This window comes from Salmo trutta, chromosome 28 (genome assembly GCF_901001165.1).
Source record: "Salmo trutta chromosome 28, fSalTru1.1, whole genome shotgun sequence".
Lineage (NCBI taxonomy): Eukaryota > Metazoa > Chordata > Actinopteri > Salmoniformes > Salmonidae > Salmo > Salmo trutta.
The window spans coordinates 10,509,253-10,525,119 of record NC_042984.1 but is presented as its reverse complement, the minus strand read 5'-3'; the positions used below and the strand labels follow the sequence as shown (position 1 = coordinate 10,525,119).

Genomic DNA, 15,867 nt, shown 5'->3' with positions numbered 1-15,867 from the left:
TAGACATGCTGAGACACAGAGACACTGAGATACTGACCTGTGCAGCCTCCTGCTGGTTCTTGATCTGCTCCAGCATGGCTTTGAACTCTGCCTCTTTCTGCTCAGCCTCCTCCATGGTGGCCTGGTTCTGCTCCTCATAGGCCATGGCCACCACAGCCAGGATCAGATTGACCAGGTAGAAGGACCCCACGAAGATCACCAACACAAAGAAGATCATGTAGGTCTTCCCTGCTGCCCGCAGGGTCTGGGAGGGGAGAGAAGACAGCAGAGGGTCAGATACACTCATAGAAAAAAGGGTTCCAAAAGGGTTCTTTGGCTGTCCCCACAAGAGAACCCTTTGAAGAACGCTTTTTGGTTCCAGGTAGAACCCTTTTGATTCCAGGTATAACTCCTTTGGGTTCCACGTCGAACCTTCTGTGGAAAGGGTTTTACATGGAATCCAAAAAGGTTCTACCTGAAACCAAAACACTGTATTTGACCTATACCCTCAGACCTGTAACCCGAAGAACAACCCTTCCCTGTCGACCTTAGGGTCTGGAAGAGAACAGAGAGTACAGCAGAGAGTCAGACACTTGTCTCCCATCCAGTTCTCCAGAAGAGGTCGTCAATTTGTTCCCCCTCCTTTATCCAGGCCGTCATTACGATGATAACTGGGTCATATGACAGGGATGTGAGGTTCATATTGAGGTGGGGTTAGAGGGTAAAGGTCAAATGTTAGAGGTCAGAGGTTATGTATCAGTTACTGAGTACTGTTGAACCTTTCCAGACTGTGTAGAAGTGTAAAATCTAAACGCTAGTGGCAGTACTGTAACACTTCCCCACTTCAAACACAATAAATTAAATGTACATTCCCTTCTGCTTACTAGAGTGTGATGATGAGTCTAATTCCCTGTCATAGACATTATGTAGGCCGATAAACAGTGAGGTGTAGAACTGATTTTACGCTAGGAATTGTTATTGGGTGTGCCTCAACACCAGAAGCACTTCCATGCACTGACTGTTCCCAGTGTGTGTGTGTGTGTGTGTGTGTGTGTGTGTGTGTGTGTGTGTGTGTGTGTGTGTGTGTGTGTGTGTGTGTGTGTGTTGTAGGTTCTCAGCATGGGCACAACTTGGTGTTATTTATCAAATGAAGCCTGGACTCCCCCATATCTGCATTTTGACCTAGTATTCCATGAATAGTGCAGTGGAAACACACCCCGCCAGACAGCTAGCTAACATAAGACCAGTCCTTTCAGTGAGTTGCTATCCCCAGAGGAGAAACCATGAGACTCAAGCAGAGAGGAAGGAAAACAACCACTCTGATTCTGAATGCTGTTTGGAATTCCATCCTTCCATGTACAGTGCCTTCGGAAAGTATTCAGAACCCTTGACTTTTTTCCATATTTTGTTATGTTACAGCCTTATTCTAAAATGTATTAAATAAAACAGTTTCCTCAGCATCCTACACACAGTACCACACAAAGCGAAAACAGGTTTGTAGAAATGTCCCACAGTTGACAATGCATGTCAAATAAAAAAAACAAGCTCCAAGACTAGATTGTGTCGAGGCAGAGATCTGGGGAAGGGTACCAAAATATTTATGCAGCATTGAAGGTTCCCAAGAACACAGTGGCCTCCATCATTATTAAATGGAAGAAGTTTGGAACCACCAAGACTCTTCCTAGAGCTGGCTGCTTGGTCAATTTGAGCAATCTGGGGAGAAGGGCGTTGGTCAAGGAGGTGAGCAAGAACCCGATGATCACTCTGACAGAACTCTAGAGTTCCTCTCTGGAGATGGGAGAACCTTCCAGAAGGACAACCATCTCTGCAGCACTCAACCAATTAGGCCTTTATGTTAGAGTGGCCAGACAGAACTTACTTCTCAGTAAAAAGGCACACGACAGCCAGCTTGGAGTTTGCCAAAAGGCACCTAATGGACTCTCAGACCACGAGAAACAAAATTATCTGGTCTGATGAAACCAAGATTGAACTCTTGGCCTGAATGCCAGGCATCACGTCTGGAGGAAACCGGGCACCATCGCTACGGTGAAGCATGGTGGTGGCAGCATCATGCTGTGGGGATGTTTTTCAGCGGCAGGGACTGGGATACTAGTCAGGATCGAGGCAAAGATAAATGGAGCAAAGTACAGAGATCCTTGATGAAAACTGGTTCCAGAGCGCTCAGGACCTCAGAGTGGGGTGAAGATTCACCTTCCAACAGGACAACGACCCTAAGCAAACAGCCAAGGCAACACATGAGTGGCTTCAGGACAAGTCTCTGAATGTCCATGAGTGGCCCAGTCAGAGCCCAGACTTGAACCTGATCAAACATCTCTGGAGAGACCTGAAAATAGCTGTGCAGCAATGCTCCCCATCCAACCTGACAAAGCTTGAGAGGATCTGCAGAGAAGAATGAGAGAAACTCCCCAAATACAGGTGTGCCAAGCTTGTAGCGTCATACCCAAGAAGACTCGAGTGTCACGTCCTGACCATAGTAAGATGTTATTTTCTATGGTAGAGTAGGTCAGGGCGTGACAGGGGGTGTTTTGTGTTTTTCTGTGTTTTCTATTTCTATGTTTTTAGGTTCTAGTTTTTGTATTTCTATGTTGGTTTGTTTGGGATGATCTCCAATTGGAGGCAGCTGGATCTCATTGTCTCTAATTGGAGATCATACTTAAGTAGGGCTTTTTCTTCCTGGGTTTTGTGGGATTCTTTTTGAGTAGTGTTTGTTTCTCCTCTGCGTCACGGTTTGTTGTTTTGTCGATTCAGTTTATTTATGTATTGCAAAGTTTCACAGATTAAATATAATGTGGAACTACACACACGCTGCACTTTGTTCCCCTCGCTACGGCAGTCGTGACAGAGTCACACACCACCAAGGGACCAAGCAGCGTGATATGGACCTGTGGACATTTGAGGAGATAAGGAGGAGTATATCCAGGGCTTTGGAGGATTTAGGGGCAGGAGAAGAGCGCCTCCCATGGGAACAGGTGGAGGCAGCAAGAGCGCGGCAACAAGGGAAGCACGAGAGGCAGCCCCCCATAAAAAATTGGGGGGGGGGGCACACGGGGAGATTGGCAGAGTCAGGTTGGAGACCTGAGCCAACTGCTCGTGCTTACCGTGAGGTGCGTGTCACCAGTCTGGCGCCACCTGTACCAGCCCCATGCATCAGGTCTCTAGTGCGCCTGCCAAGTCCGGTGTGTTGTGTTCCTGTTCCTCGCACTCGCCCTGAGGTGCGTGTTACCAGTCTGGCGCCACCTATGCCAGCCCCACGCATCAGGCCTCCAGTGTGTCTTCCAAGTCCAGAGCTTCCGGTGACAGTTCCCAGTCCAGAGCTTCCGGCGACGTCCCCCAGTCCAGAGCCTCCAGCGACATTCCCCAGTCCGGTGAGACCTGTTCCAGCTCCACGTAAGAAGCCTCCAGTGATGATCCATGGTCTGAAGCCTGTAGGGGTGATCCATGGCACGAAGCCCGTAGGGATGATCCATGGCCCGGAGCCTGTAGGGATAATCCATGGCAAGAAGCCTGTAGGGATGATTCATGGCGCGGAGCCTGCAGTGATAATCCATGGCATGGAGCCTGTAGCGACGGTCCCTAGTTCGGAACCTCTTGAGACGGTCCCTAGTCCGGAACCTCCTGAGACGGCCTACAGTCCGGAACCTCCTGAGACGGCCTGCAGCCCAGAACCTCCAGCGGCGGACTCCTCTGCGTCACGGTTTGTTGTTTTGTCGATTCAGTTTATTTATGTATTGCAAAGTTTCACAAATTAAATATAATGTGGAACTACACACACACTGCACTTTGGTCCTCTACTCCTTTCGACGACTGTGACATCGAGGCTGTAATCGCTGCTGCTACTCGCTGTTTGTTTCTTACCTATGCATAGTCACTTCACCCCCACCTACATGTACATATTACCTCAACTAACCTGTACCTCTGCACACTGACTCGGTACCGGCGCCCCCTGTATATAGCCTCGTTATTGTTATTCTTATTGTGTTACTTTTCATTATTACTTTTTATTTTAGTCTACTTGGTAAATATTTTCTTCTTCTTGAACTGCACTGTTGGTTAAGGGCTTGTAAGTAAGCATTTCACTGAATACCTGTTGTATTCGGCACATGTGACAAATAAAATGTGATTTGATTTGATTGACTCCCTGTCAAAATAAAGTGTAAATATTTTGGGGAGAAAAGGTGCTATTTCAGATGTACACTTATACTATGGTCTGAACTAGGACCCTTTAAAAGAGGGTGTATGGTCTGAACTAGGGCCCTTCAAAAGAGGGTATATGGTCTGAACTAGGGCCCTTCAAAAGAGGGTGTATGGTCTGAACTAGGGCCCTTCAAAAGAGGGTGTATGGTCTGTAGAGAGCAAAGTTGAGACAGAGAGAGAGAGAGGACTTCCTGGGTTCTGGCAGAAGCTCAGCGCTGGGAAGAATATCCAACACACTGCGACAGTCCTCTTTCAAAAACTAGGACATTTCTAAGTGACCCCAAACTTTTGAACAGTAGTGTAACTCAAAACCAAACCAACATATCCTTTGGTAAAACAACAAGCCTGTCTCACCAGCATAGATATACAATATCATAGATAGAAGCCATGTATATAATACTTTATGTTCTATTTCATTCTGTGCTCACCAGCATGTAGAGGTTCTCCCAGAAGTCCTGTGTCATGAGTCTGAAGAGAGCCAGGAAAGCCCATCCAAAGCTGTCAAAGCTGGTGTAGCCATAATTTGGATTCCTGCCAGCTTTCATGCATTTGAAGCCTTCAGGGCAGCGGCTGGGGGGAGAGGAGAGGGCCACACAGCCATACAATGACTGAGCAATATTTACATACAAAAACAACATGGCTGCAGGATAGTACAGTTGTCTGGTTTAATGAAAGAATAAGAGAACAGTGGGTCTGAAGAGGAGAAGGACAGGCAGATAGACAGAGACAGACAGAAGGAGAACGACAGAGACAGAGACAGAGACAGAGACAGACAGAAGGAAAGACAGACCGACAGAGACAGACAGAAAGACAAGGAAACAGACAGACAGACAAACAGAGACAGACAGACAGACAGACAGACAGACAGACAAACTTCCATACACATTTAAACCAGTAGTTAGTGATAGCACTGAAGTCATCCATGTATTCCTACGGAAAACTCCCAATGGAGCATAAAGACGGAATTATTTCAATTTGAAGCGCGCCGTATGGGGTGAATGACACCAAAAACACACTAATTATCATGGTGAAAGCGGCGGGAAATAGCAGAGGCTGGTGGGAGGAGCCATTACAATGAGCCTGTCCTCCTATAGATCCTCCCACCAGCCTCCTCTGGTAAATAGCAAAGGATCATGGTCGATGTAGTTGTTTTCATCCTGCCTGAGAGATGCGCGCAAAGATCACGGGCCGGCTCGTGATTGGTCTGTGTCAGCACGTGGTCCTGTGTGACAACAAATGTAGTAGTCAGAATGGATCACTGTTTAATTAAATATATAGACTTGTAGCCAACTTGAAAATAATTCACTGTGGGGATCAAAATTGATCATAATATACTAATTTTAGAGTCGAAAACAGCCGTCTAGAAAACATTTTTGGACCGTTCTGGCAATCATAATTTACATAGACTTTCTTGGGCAGACCATTGTTTTTGGCACAGCTAGGGCAGAGCTCATGACTTCAGCTCCAGAACGGACACCGGGGACCTGTAAGCTACTCACCCAGAATCTGAACTGTTGCCACATAAAAGGGCATCCAATTGTCCAGGCAGGATGTAGAAATTTTCTGGTGAAAGAAACAACACACACATACAGAATAGCATCAGAATAACATTCCCTATCTGTCTTTTCTAATGGCCAATTAGGAGTAGAAGGCTAAACCTCTGCAGCTATGTAGATCAGTGGAGGCTGCTGAGGGGAGGATGGCTCATAATAATGGCTGGAACTGAGAAAATGGAATGGCATCAAACCATGCATTTGATGTATTTGATAACATTCCACTGACTCCGCTCCAGCCATTACCACGAGCCCATCCTCCCCAATTAAGGTCCCACCAACCTCCTGTGATGTAGAGGGATATAGGACAAACTTTCTCAGCAAATGGAAACATTTTGCTACGTTGTGCTCTTAAGAACACAACCCTGGTGTGTTTGACTGCGGCCATGCTACGTACTCTTGTTATTGATGTATTCATTCCAGTCAAAGCCTATGCTGCCGTTGGCCAAGAAGTTCTCGGTGGAGTTGATTGGCCAAATCACGCATTTTTGTCGTAGGTTGCCCATGAAGAGCTGTAGTCCAATCAGAGCGAAGACACCGAGACAGAATACAGTGAGGATCATAACATCTGACAATTTCTTGACCGATTGGATTAGAGCACCGACAATGGTCTTCAGGCCTGGGGAGGGAGAAACACACACACACAGATGAACGTTTGCACACACCCACAAACGCACAGAGGTACAAACACAGACGGACGTGCACACACACAAACCAAAGAGATGATGCAGAAGGTTTGTATATGGGAGACGATCTTGGAGTTCCCAGACAAGGTGACTTTGCTGTACTGTTTGCCTGTTTAATAAGTCCATTACCAAAGTACTGTACTATACTGTCTGCTTTATGTCCATTCCTTCATCAACCAGTATTCAACTTACAGTATATTGTGCGATGGTATGGATTGTCCTGAGTATCCATTATAACACGCACGTTAAACCCTTATGCCTGAGTTGGGTATTTAATCATACAATACACAATACAAATTGATGTGTTATCAGTATAATATATAGTATGTACCTGTACACGGAGTATACAAAACATTAAGAACATCTGTTCTTTCCATGACATAAGACAATTGAGACATGGATTGTGTATGTGTGCTGAGGGTGAATGGGCAAGACAAAATATTGAATTGCCTTTGAACGGGGTATGGTAGTAGGCAATGTTCCTTCTAAACTGAGTGCGTGCTTTAGCGACGAGCTCCCCTCAGACTGCCGGTGCAGAAGAAATATGAGATTAAACTTCACTCAATTTTCTACAGTTTTCCCCTTTAGTTAACACTATCAAAGTTTCACCTCACTGTGGGAATCAACGCAATATTAGCCACGTTCAATGTAATATACCGAAACAAAGCAAACTATGCAAGATCTAGTATGCAAAACTAATTGTGTAAGAGATTTTCTTGTAGGCAGAGCGCATTGGTGTATGATTCTATTGCATTGACAGCACAACTCATGCTGTACTCTATACGGTGCGCCATAACCAATCAGAGCTGCAGTAGGCCTATATGCAAATAACCATTGCCATATATGGATCTGTGCCATTCACTTTGAACTGGACTATGTTTAGGCTACAGTGGTCTTGAGTAGATGTGTTTGTGTTGAGATCAAAGTGAGAGCTGCATGTAGCCACGTGTGCACATTTGTTCATATTATTTGCTAGTTAGTGAGTTATTAGCCCAGTTATAGATCATTTGAAGTCAGCAATGGGGGAGTGATTGCTTCCTACAAGAGCACAAAACATATACATTTCTATCCATCTTTCAAAAGCCAGTTGTGAGCCAAAGAGATGTGTTGTATTTTGAGATGGTCTTGAATAAGCTAAGTAGCCAACAGGCAGAGGACAGCATCATTTGTCTGATTCTCTGTAATAATAATGAATTTGAAAAGTGGTTTCTTGCACCATTGTATCAGTTTATTTATATTTAACTAGCTAAGTCAGTTAAGAACAAATTCTTATTTTCTATGACAGCCTAGGAACAGTGGGTTAACTGCCTTGTTCAGGGGCAGAATGACATATTTTTACCTTGTCAGCTCGGGGATTCGATCTAGCAACCTTTCTGTTACTGGCCCAAAGCTCTAACCACTAGGCTACCTGCCGCCTTAATGTACTTATCCATGTTAGTGTATGCAACATGATGGACTGACTGGTTTAAATGTGTATGATGTGAGAAACTATGTGTTTGTGATCCTTTTAATGGGAGGCGATGCCAAAGAAAAATGTTCATCCTGGATGGACAATAAAGTTTTATTCTATTCTATCAAATACAACATTTTCACTCACCTCCTTGTCTGAAGGACAAGTGGATAAACAGGTTCATGTCCAGCCCTGCATGTTTTTTTTTAAAGTCTCATGGAATGTAGGTCTACAGTGAACACCTCACATTGGCTGCTACTGTAGGCTGAATGATAGAACACCTATTTCCATGTTAAAATGTTATGGGATGCATTTTCTCCATGTTGTTGATGGTAGGCCACTCTGGTAGGACTGCATTATGATCAAATAGCCACAGTAACCAACATGACCACTTTTAAAACTATCACAACATTCAAGTTTGAGCTCAGCAGACCTGAATTTTGCTCAGTGTAGAAAAAAAAATCAAGGGAACATTGGTAGTAGGTGCCAGGTGCACTGGTTTGCGTCAAGAACTGCAACGCTGCTGGGTTTTTCACGCTCAACAGATGTCCATGTGTATCAGGAATGCTCCACGACCCAAAGGACATCCAGCCAACTTGACACAACTGTGGGAAGCATTGGAGTCAACATGGGCCAGCATCCCTGTGGAACGCTTTCGACACCTTGTAGAGTCCATGCACCGACAAATTGAGGCTGTTCTGAGGGCAAAAGAGGGGGTCGTAGGAAGGTGTTCCTAATGTTTGGTATACTCTGTGTATATATCAAACAAGGAAAAATGATCTACAAAAGGTAAAACCTTGCAGTGGGTTGGACAGCTGACATTTGATATCTGACAGTTCAATAACATAAATGTAAATAACGTAAAATGTATATTTCATTAGTTATTAAAACCTCTACGGGCTAGGGGGCAGCATTGAGAATTTTGGAAAAAATATGTGCCCATTTTTAACTGCCTCCTACACCAACTCAGAAGCTAGGATATGCATATTATTAACACATTCGGATAGAAAACACTCTGAATTTTCTAAAACAGTTTGAATGGTGTCTGTAAGTATAACAAAACTCATATTGCAGGCAAAAACCTGTGAAAAATAGATTAAAAAAAATGTGAATTTTGTGACTGTACTATTTAGTGTCATTGTTTTATAGATACCACAGTGAGAAAGGATTAATTTCGCAACTCCTACGGCTTCCACTAGATGTCAACGATCTTTATAAAGTTGTTTGAAGCGTCTATGATTAACAGAGAGCAAATTAGAATGCAGGGAAGTTGACATGTCGTCACTTCATTTTTTCACGCCTGCGCATAAATCTGAGAAGAGTGAATTTGTCATAATCGTTTTTCTAGACACAGGATAGGTTGTGTGAAAATATTACTGATGTTTCACGTTAAAAATGGACCAAAAGATTGATGCTAAACAACGTTTGACATGTTTGAACGAACGTAAATAGATTATTTACTAGGTTTTTTTAGCTTTTCGGCGTGATTTTACACCCCCCCCCACCACGTTTTGTGGGAGCCTACTGAACGCTAACTACTTGGTGTTATTTGGACATAAATTATGAACTTTGTCAAAAGAAACCACATTTGTTCTGGACCTGGGATTCCTGGCAGTGCCTTCTGATGGAGATAATCAAAGGTATGGGGATATTTACAATGTTATTATGATATTAGATGCTGCTAACCTGTATAGCCTAGCCTATTGTTCTTAGCATAGTACCCCGTTTATTGCAAAATGTGATTTCCCAGTAAAGTTATTTTGAGATCTGGCCATTCGGTAGCAATTACGAGATGATAATATATTATTCTTTGAATGACAATATTATAATTTACCAATGTTTTCGAATAGTAATTCCGTGATTTGTAACGCTGGATTCACTGGGAGCATTCGAGCCGAAAAAAATTCTGAATTTCACCGCGACTGTAAATGCTGTTTTTGGATATAAATATGAACTTGATGGAACTAAAAATGCATGTATTGTATAACATAATGTCCTATGAGTGTCATCTGATGCAGATTGTCAAAGGTAAGTGCATAATTCTAGCTGGTTTTCTGTCTCAGTTGATGCCCTTCTTTATATTTGCTAAACATTACACACAGCTATTGTCAATGTACTCTCCTAACATAACCTAACTTTATGCATTCTCCGTAAAGCCTCTTTGAAAATCGGACAACGTGGTTAGATTTAGGAGATGTGTATCTTTCAAATGGAGGAAAATAGTTGATTATTTGAGTATTTGAAATGATTAGACTCTTGCAGTTTTGAATTCCCCGCCATGGTCACATGACAATGAATCCCAATACCGGGATAAGATCCCCAACAGGTTTTAACAGTACAACTTCAGACAAATTTCAACAACTGAAGACATATAAACCATTTTATAATACAAATATCAACAATAAATATCCAAAAGCCATCCCCCTCTGTTTAGAGGTTTAGTAATGAGACACTCACTGACTGTATACAGTTAGTTGATATGCCACTACTGAACCAGGAAGAGATCTATTAGTATACAGTTAGTTGATATGCCACTACTGAACCAGGAAGAGATCTATTAGTATCACTGACTGTATACAGTTAGTTGATATGCCACTACTGAACCAGGAAGAGATCTATTAGTATCACTGACTGTATACAGTTAGTTGATATGCCACTACTGAACCAGGAAGAGATCTATTAGTATCACTGACTGTATACAGTTAGTTGATATGCCACTACAGAACCAGGAAAAGATCTATTAGTATCACTGCCTGTATACAGTTAGTTGATATGCCACTACTGAACCAGGAAGTGATCTATTAGTATCACTGCCTGTATACAGTTAGTTGATATGCCACTACTGAACCAGGAAGAGATATATTAGTATCACTGCCTGTATACAGTTAATCAAAGAACAACATGTAAATATGTTGCCAGTATGGCCAGTGACTGATTACAGCTAAACCAGAAGGGGAGGACTCCAGGAAACTGAAGTGAGAGGGCAATCTGTAAGAAAGACAGGAAGTAACCACAGCGGTACAACGAGGGGATATGATAAGAGGTCTGAGGTTTAGGCAGGAAGGGGGTAGAAACCAATGGCATACAGGCTGAACAGAAACCATTCAATGCCACCGCCACTCTGGGGCCTTTTCCTCTCATACCTGTCATTAGGTTAAAGCACAGACTCTTACCTCATCTTACCCCAACCCTACTACAGCCAGACTCTTACCCCAACCCTACTACAGCCAGACTCTTACCCCAACCCTAATTCAGCCAGACTCTTACCCCAACCCTACAACAGCCAGACTCTTACCCCAACCCTACTACAGCCAGACTCTTACCCCAACCCTACTACAGCCAGACTCTTACCCCTTCTTACCCCAACCCTACTACAGCCAGACTCTTACCCCAACCCTACAACAGCCAGACTCTTACCCCAACCCTACTACAGCCAGACTCTTACCCCAACCCTACTACAGCCAGACTCTTACCCCTTCTTACCCCAACCCTACAACAGCCAGACTCTTACCCCAACCCTACTACAGCCAGACTCTTACCCCAACCCTACAACAGCCAGACTCTTACCCCTTCTTACCCCAACCCTACAACAGCCAGACTCTTACCCCAACCCTACAACAGCCAGACTCTTACCCCAACCCTACTACAGCCAGACTCTTACCCCTTCTTACCCCAACCCTACAACAGCCAGACTCTTACCCCAACCCTACTACAGCCAGACTCTTACCCCAACCCTACTACAGCCAGACTCTTACCCCAACCCTACTACAGCCAGACTCTTACCCCTTCATACCCCAACCCTACAACAGCCAGACTCTTACCCCAACCCTACTACAGCCAGACTCTTACCCCTTCTTACCCCAACCCTACTACAGCCAGACTCTTACCCCAACCCTACAACAGCCAGACTCTTACCCCAACCCTACAACAGCCAGACTCTTACCCCAACCCTACTACAGCCAGACTCTTACCCCAACCCTACTACAGCCAGACTCTTACCCCAACCCTACAACAGCCAGACGCTTACCCCTTCTTACCCCAACCCTACTACAGCCAGACTCTTACCCCAACCCTACAACAGCCAGACTCTTACCCCTTCTTACCCCAACCCTACAACAGCCAGACTCTTACCCCTTCTTACCCCAACCCTACAACAGCCAGACTCTTACCCCAACCCTACTACAGCCAGACTCTTACCCCAACCCTACAACAGCCAGACTCTTACCCCAACCCTACAACAGCCAGACTCTTACCCCTTCTTACCCCAACCCTACAACAGCCAGACTCTTACCCCAACCCTACTACCGCCAGACTCTTACCCCAACCCTACAACAGCCAGACTCTTACCCCTTCTTACCCCAACCCTACAACAGCCAGACTCTTACCCCAACCCTACAACAGCCAGACTCTTACCCCAACCCTACTACAGCCAGACTCTTACCCCAACCCTACTACAGCCAGACTCTTACCCCTTCTTACCACAACCCTACAACAGCCAGACTCTTACCCCAACCCTACTACAGCCAGACTCTTACCCCAACCCTACTACAGCCAGACTCTTACCCCAACCCTACTACAGCCAGACTCTTACCCCAACCCTACTACAGCCAGACTCCTACCCCTTCTTACCCCAACCCTACTACAGCCAGACTCTTACCCCAACCCTACTACAGCCAGACTCTTACCCCAACCCTACAACAGCCAGACTCTTACCCCAACCCTACAACAGCCAGACTCTTACCCCAACCCTACTACAGCCAGACTGTTACCCCAACCCTACTACAGCCAGACTCTTACCCCAACCCTACTACAGCCAGACTCTTACCCCAACCCTACTACAGCCAGACTCTTACCCCAACCCTACTACAGCCAGACTCTTACCCCAACCCTACAACAGCCAGACTCTTACCCCAACCCTACTACAGCCAGACTCTTACCCCAACCCTACAACAGCCAGACTTTTACCCCAACCCTACTACAGCCAGACTCTTACCCCAACCCTACAACAGCCAGACTCTTACCCCAACCCTACTACAGCCAGACTCTTACCCCAACCCTACTACAGCCAGACTCTTACCCCTTCTTACCCCAACCCTACAACAGCCAGACTCTTACCCCAACCCTACTACAGCCAGACTCTTACCCCTTCTTACCCCAACCCTACTACAGCCAGACTCTTACCCCAACCCTACAACAGCCAGACTCTTACCCCAACCCTACAACAGCCAGACTCTTACCCCAACCCTACTACAGCCAGACTCTTACCCCAACCCTACTACAGCCAGACTCTTACCCCAACCCTACAACAGCCAGACTCTTACCCCTTCTTACCCCAACCCTACTACAGCCAGACTCTTACCCCAACCCTACAACAGCCAGACTCTTACCCCAACCCTACAACAGCCAGACTCTTACCCCTTCTTACCCCAACCCTACAACAGCCAGACTCTTACCCCAACCCTACTACAGCCAGACTCTTACCCCAACCCTACAACAGCCAGACTCTTACCCCAACCCTACAACAGCCAGACTCTTACCCCTTCTTACCCCAACCCTACAACAGCCAGACTCTTACCCCAACCCTACTACCGCCAGACTCTTACCCCAACCCTACAACAGCCAGACTCTTACCCCTTCTTACCCCAACCCTACAACAGCCAGACTCTTACCCCAACCCTACAACAGCCAGACTCTTACCCCAACCCTACTACAGCCAGACTCTTACCCCAACCCTACTACAGCCAGACTCTTACCCCTTCTTACCACAACCCTACAACAGCCAGACTCTTACCCCAACCCTACTACAGCCAGACTCTTACCCCAACCCTACTACAGCCAGACTCTTACCCCAACCCTACTACAGCCAGACTCTTACCCCAACCCTACTACAGCCAGACTCCTACCCCTTCTTACCCCAACCCTACTACAGCCAGACTCTTACCCCAACCCTACTACAGCCAGACTCTTACCCCAACCCTACAACAGCCAGACTCTTACCCCAACCCTACAACAGCCAGACTCTTACCCCAACCCTACTACAGCCAGACTGTTACCCCAACCCTACTACAGCCAGACTCTTACCCCAACCCTACTACAGCCAGACTCTTACCCCAACCCTACTACAGCCAGACTCTTACCCCAACCCTACTACAGCCAGACTCTTACCCCAACCCTACAACAGCCAGACTCTTACCCCAACCCTACTACAGCCAGACTCTTACCCCAACCCTACAACAGCCAGACTTTTACCCCAACCCTACTACAGCCAGACTCTTACCCCAACCCTACAACAGCCAGACTCTTACCCCAACCCTACTACAGCCAGACTCTTACCCCAACCCTACAACAGCCAGACTCTTACCCCTTCTTACCCCAACCCTACTACAGCCAGACTCTTACCCCAACCCTACTACAGCCAGACTCTTACCCCTTCTTACCCCAACCCTACAACAGCCAGACTCTTACCCCAACCCTACTACAGCCAGACTCTTACCCCAACCCTACTACAGCCAGACTCTTACCCCTTCTTACCCCAACCCTACAACAGCCAGACTCTTACCCCAACCCTACTACAGCCAGACTCTTACCCCAACCCTACAACAGCCAGACTCTTATCCCAACCCTACTACAGCCAGACTCTTACCCCAACCCTACTACAGCCAGACTCTTACCCCTTCTTACCCCAACCCTACTACAGCCAGACTCTTACCCCAACCCTACTACAGCCAGACTCTTACCCCAACCCTACTACAGCCAGACTCTTACCCCAACCCTACAACAGCCAGACTCTTACCCCAACCCTACTACAGCCAGACTCTTACCCCAACCCTACAACAGCCAGACTCTTACCCCAACCCTACAACAGCCAGACTCTTACCCCAACCCTACAACAGCCAGACTCTTACCCCAACCCTACTACAGCCAGACTCTTACCCCAACCCTACAACAGCCAGACTCTTACCCCAACCCTACTACAGCCAGACTCTTACCCCAACCCTACTACAGCCAGACTCTTACCCCAACCCTACTACAGCCAGACTCTTACCCCAACCCTACAACAGCCAGACTCTTACCCCAACCCTACTACAGCCAGACTCTTACCCCAACCCTACTACAGCCAGACTCTTACCCCAACCCTACTACAGCCAGACTCTTACCCCAACCCTACAACAGCCAGACTCTTACCCCAACCCTACTACAGCCAGACTCTTACCCCAACCCTACTACAGCCAGACTCTTACCCCTTCTTACCCCAACCCTACTACAGCCAGACTCTTACCCCAACCCTACTACAGCCAGACTCTTACCCCAACCCTACAACAGCCAGACTCTTACCCCAACCCTACAACAGCCAGACTCTTACCCCAACCCTACTACAGCCAGACTCTTACCCCAACCCTACTACAGCCAGACTCTTACCCCAACCCTACTACAGCCAGACTCTTACCCCAACCCTACTACAGCCAGACTCTTACCCCAACCCTACTACAGCCAGACTCCTACCCCTTCTTACCCCAACCCTACAACAGCCAGACTCTTACCCCAACCCTACTACAGCCAGACTCTTACCCCAACCCTACAACAGCCAGACTCTTACCCCAACCCTACAACAGCCAGACTCTTACCCCAACCCTACTACAGCCAGACTCTTACCCCAACCCTACTACAGCCAGACTCTTACCCCGTCTTACTCCAACTCTCCTACTGCCAGACTCTTACCTCTCGTACCCCAACCCTACTACAGCCAGACTCTTACCCCACCTTACCCCACATTCTGGCAGTGGGAAAATTAGAAGGGGGGGGGATTCTGGCAGGGGGAAGTTTTTCGGCATAACACCGGCACCTCTACGCAAGAGGAAAAAAAATCACTGTTTGCAAAGTAAAAATTCTAACAAAAGCAATCAGAGTTCATTCGAGTTGCCTCCTCATTCATTCTCCTGCCCCCGAAAACAACGTAATGTGAAAATGTAGATTTTCAGCCCAC

General features: G+C 46.3%; 1 protein-coding gene across 4 annotated transcripts in view; it reads right to left on the bottom strand.

The window, feature by feature from the left end:
* Window positions 1–15,867, bottom strand: part of scn8aa (sodium channel, voltage gated, type VIII, alpha subunit a) — a 117,867-nt gene that overhangs the window by 66,546 nt on the left and 35,454 nt on the right. For all 4 annotated transcript variants that reach the window (XM_029718577.1, XM_029718580.1, XM_029718578.1 and 1 more), the window contains exons 7-10: window positions 6,145–6,366; window positions 5,694–5,757; window positions 4,623–4,764; window positions 38–244 (exon numbers count right to left, since the gene is read on the bottom strand). In XM_029718577.1, coding sequence (XP_029574437.1) covers window positions 38–244; window positions 4,623–4,764; window positions 5,694–5,757; window positions 6,145–6,366 — 635 coding nt within the window. The remainder of the gene's footprint in view (window positions 1–37; window positions 245–4,622; window positions 4,765–5,693; window positions 5,758–6,144; window positions 6,367–15,867) is intronic.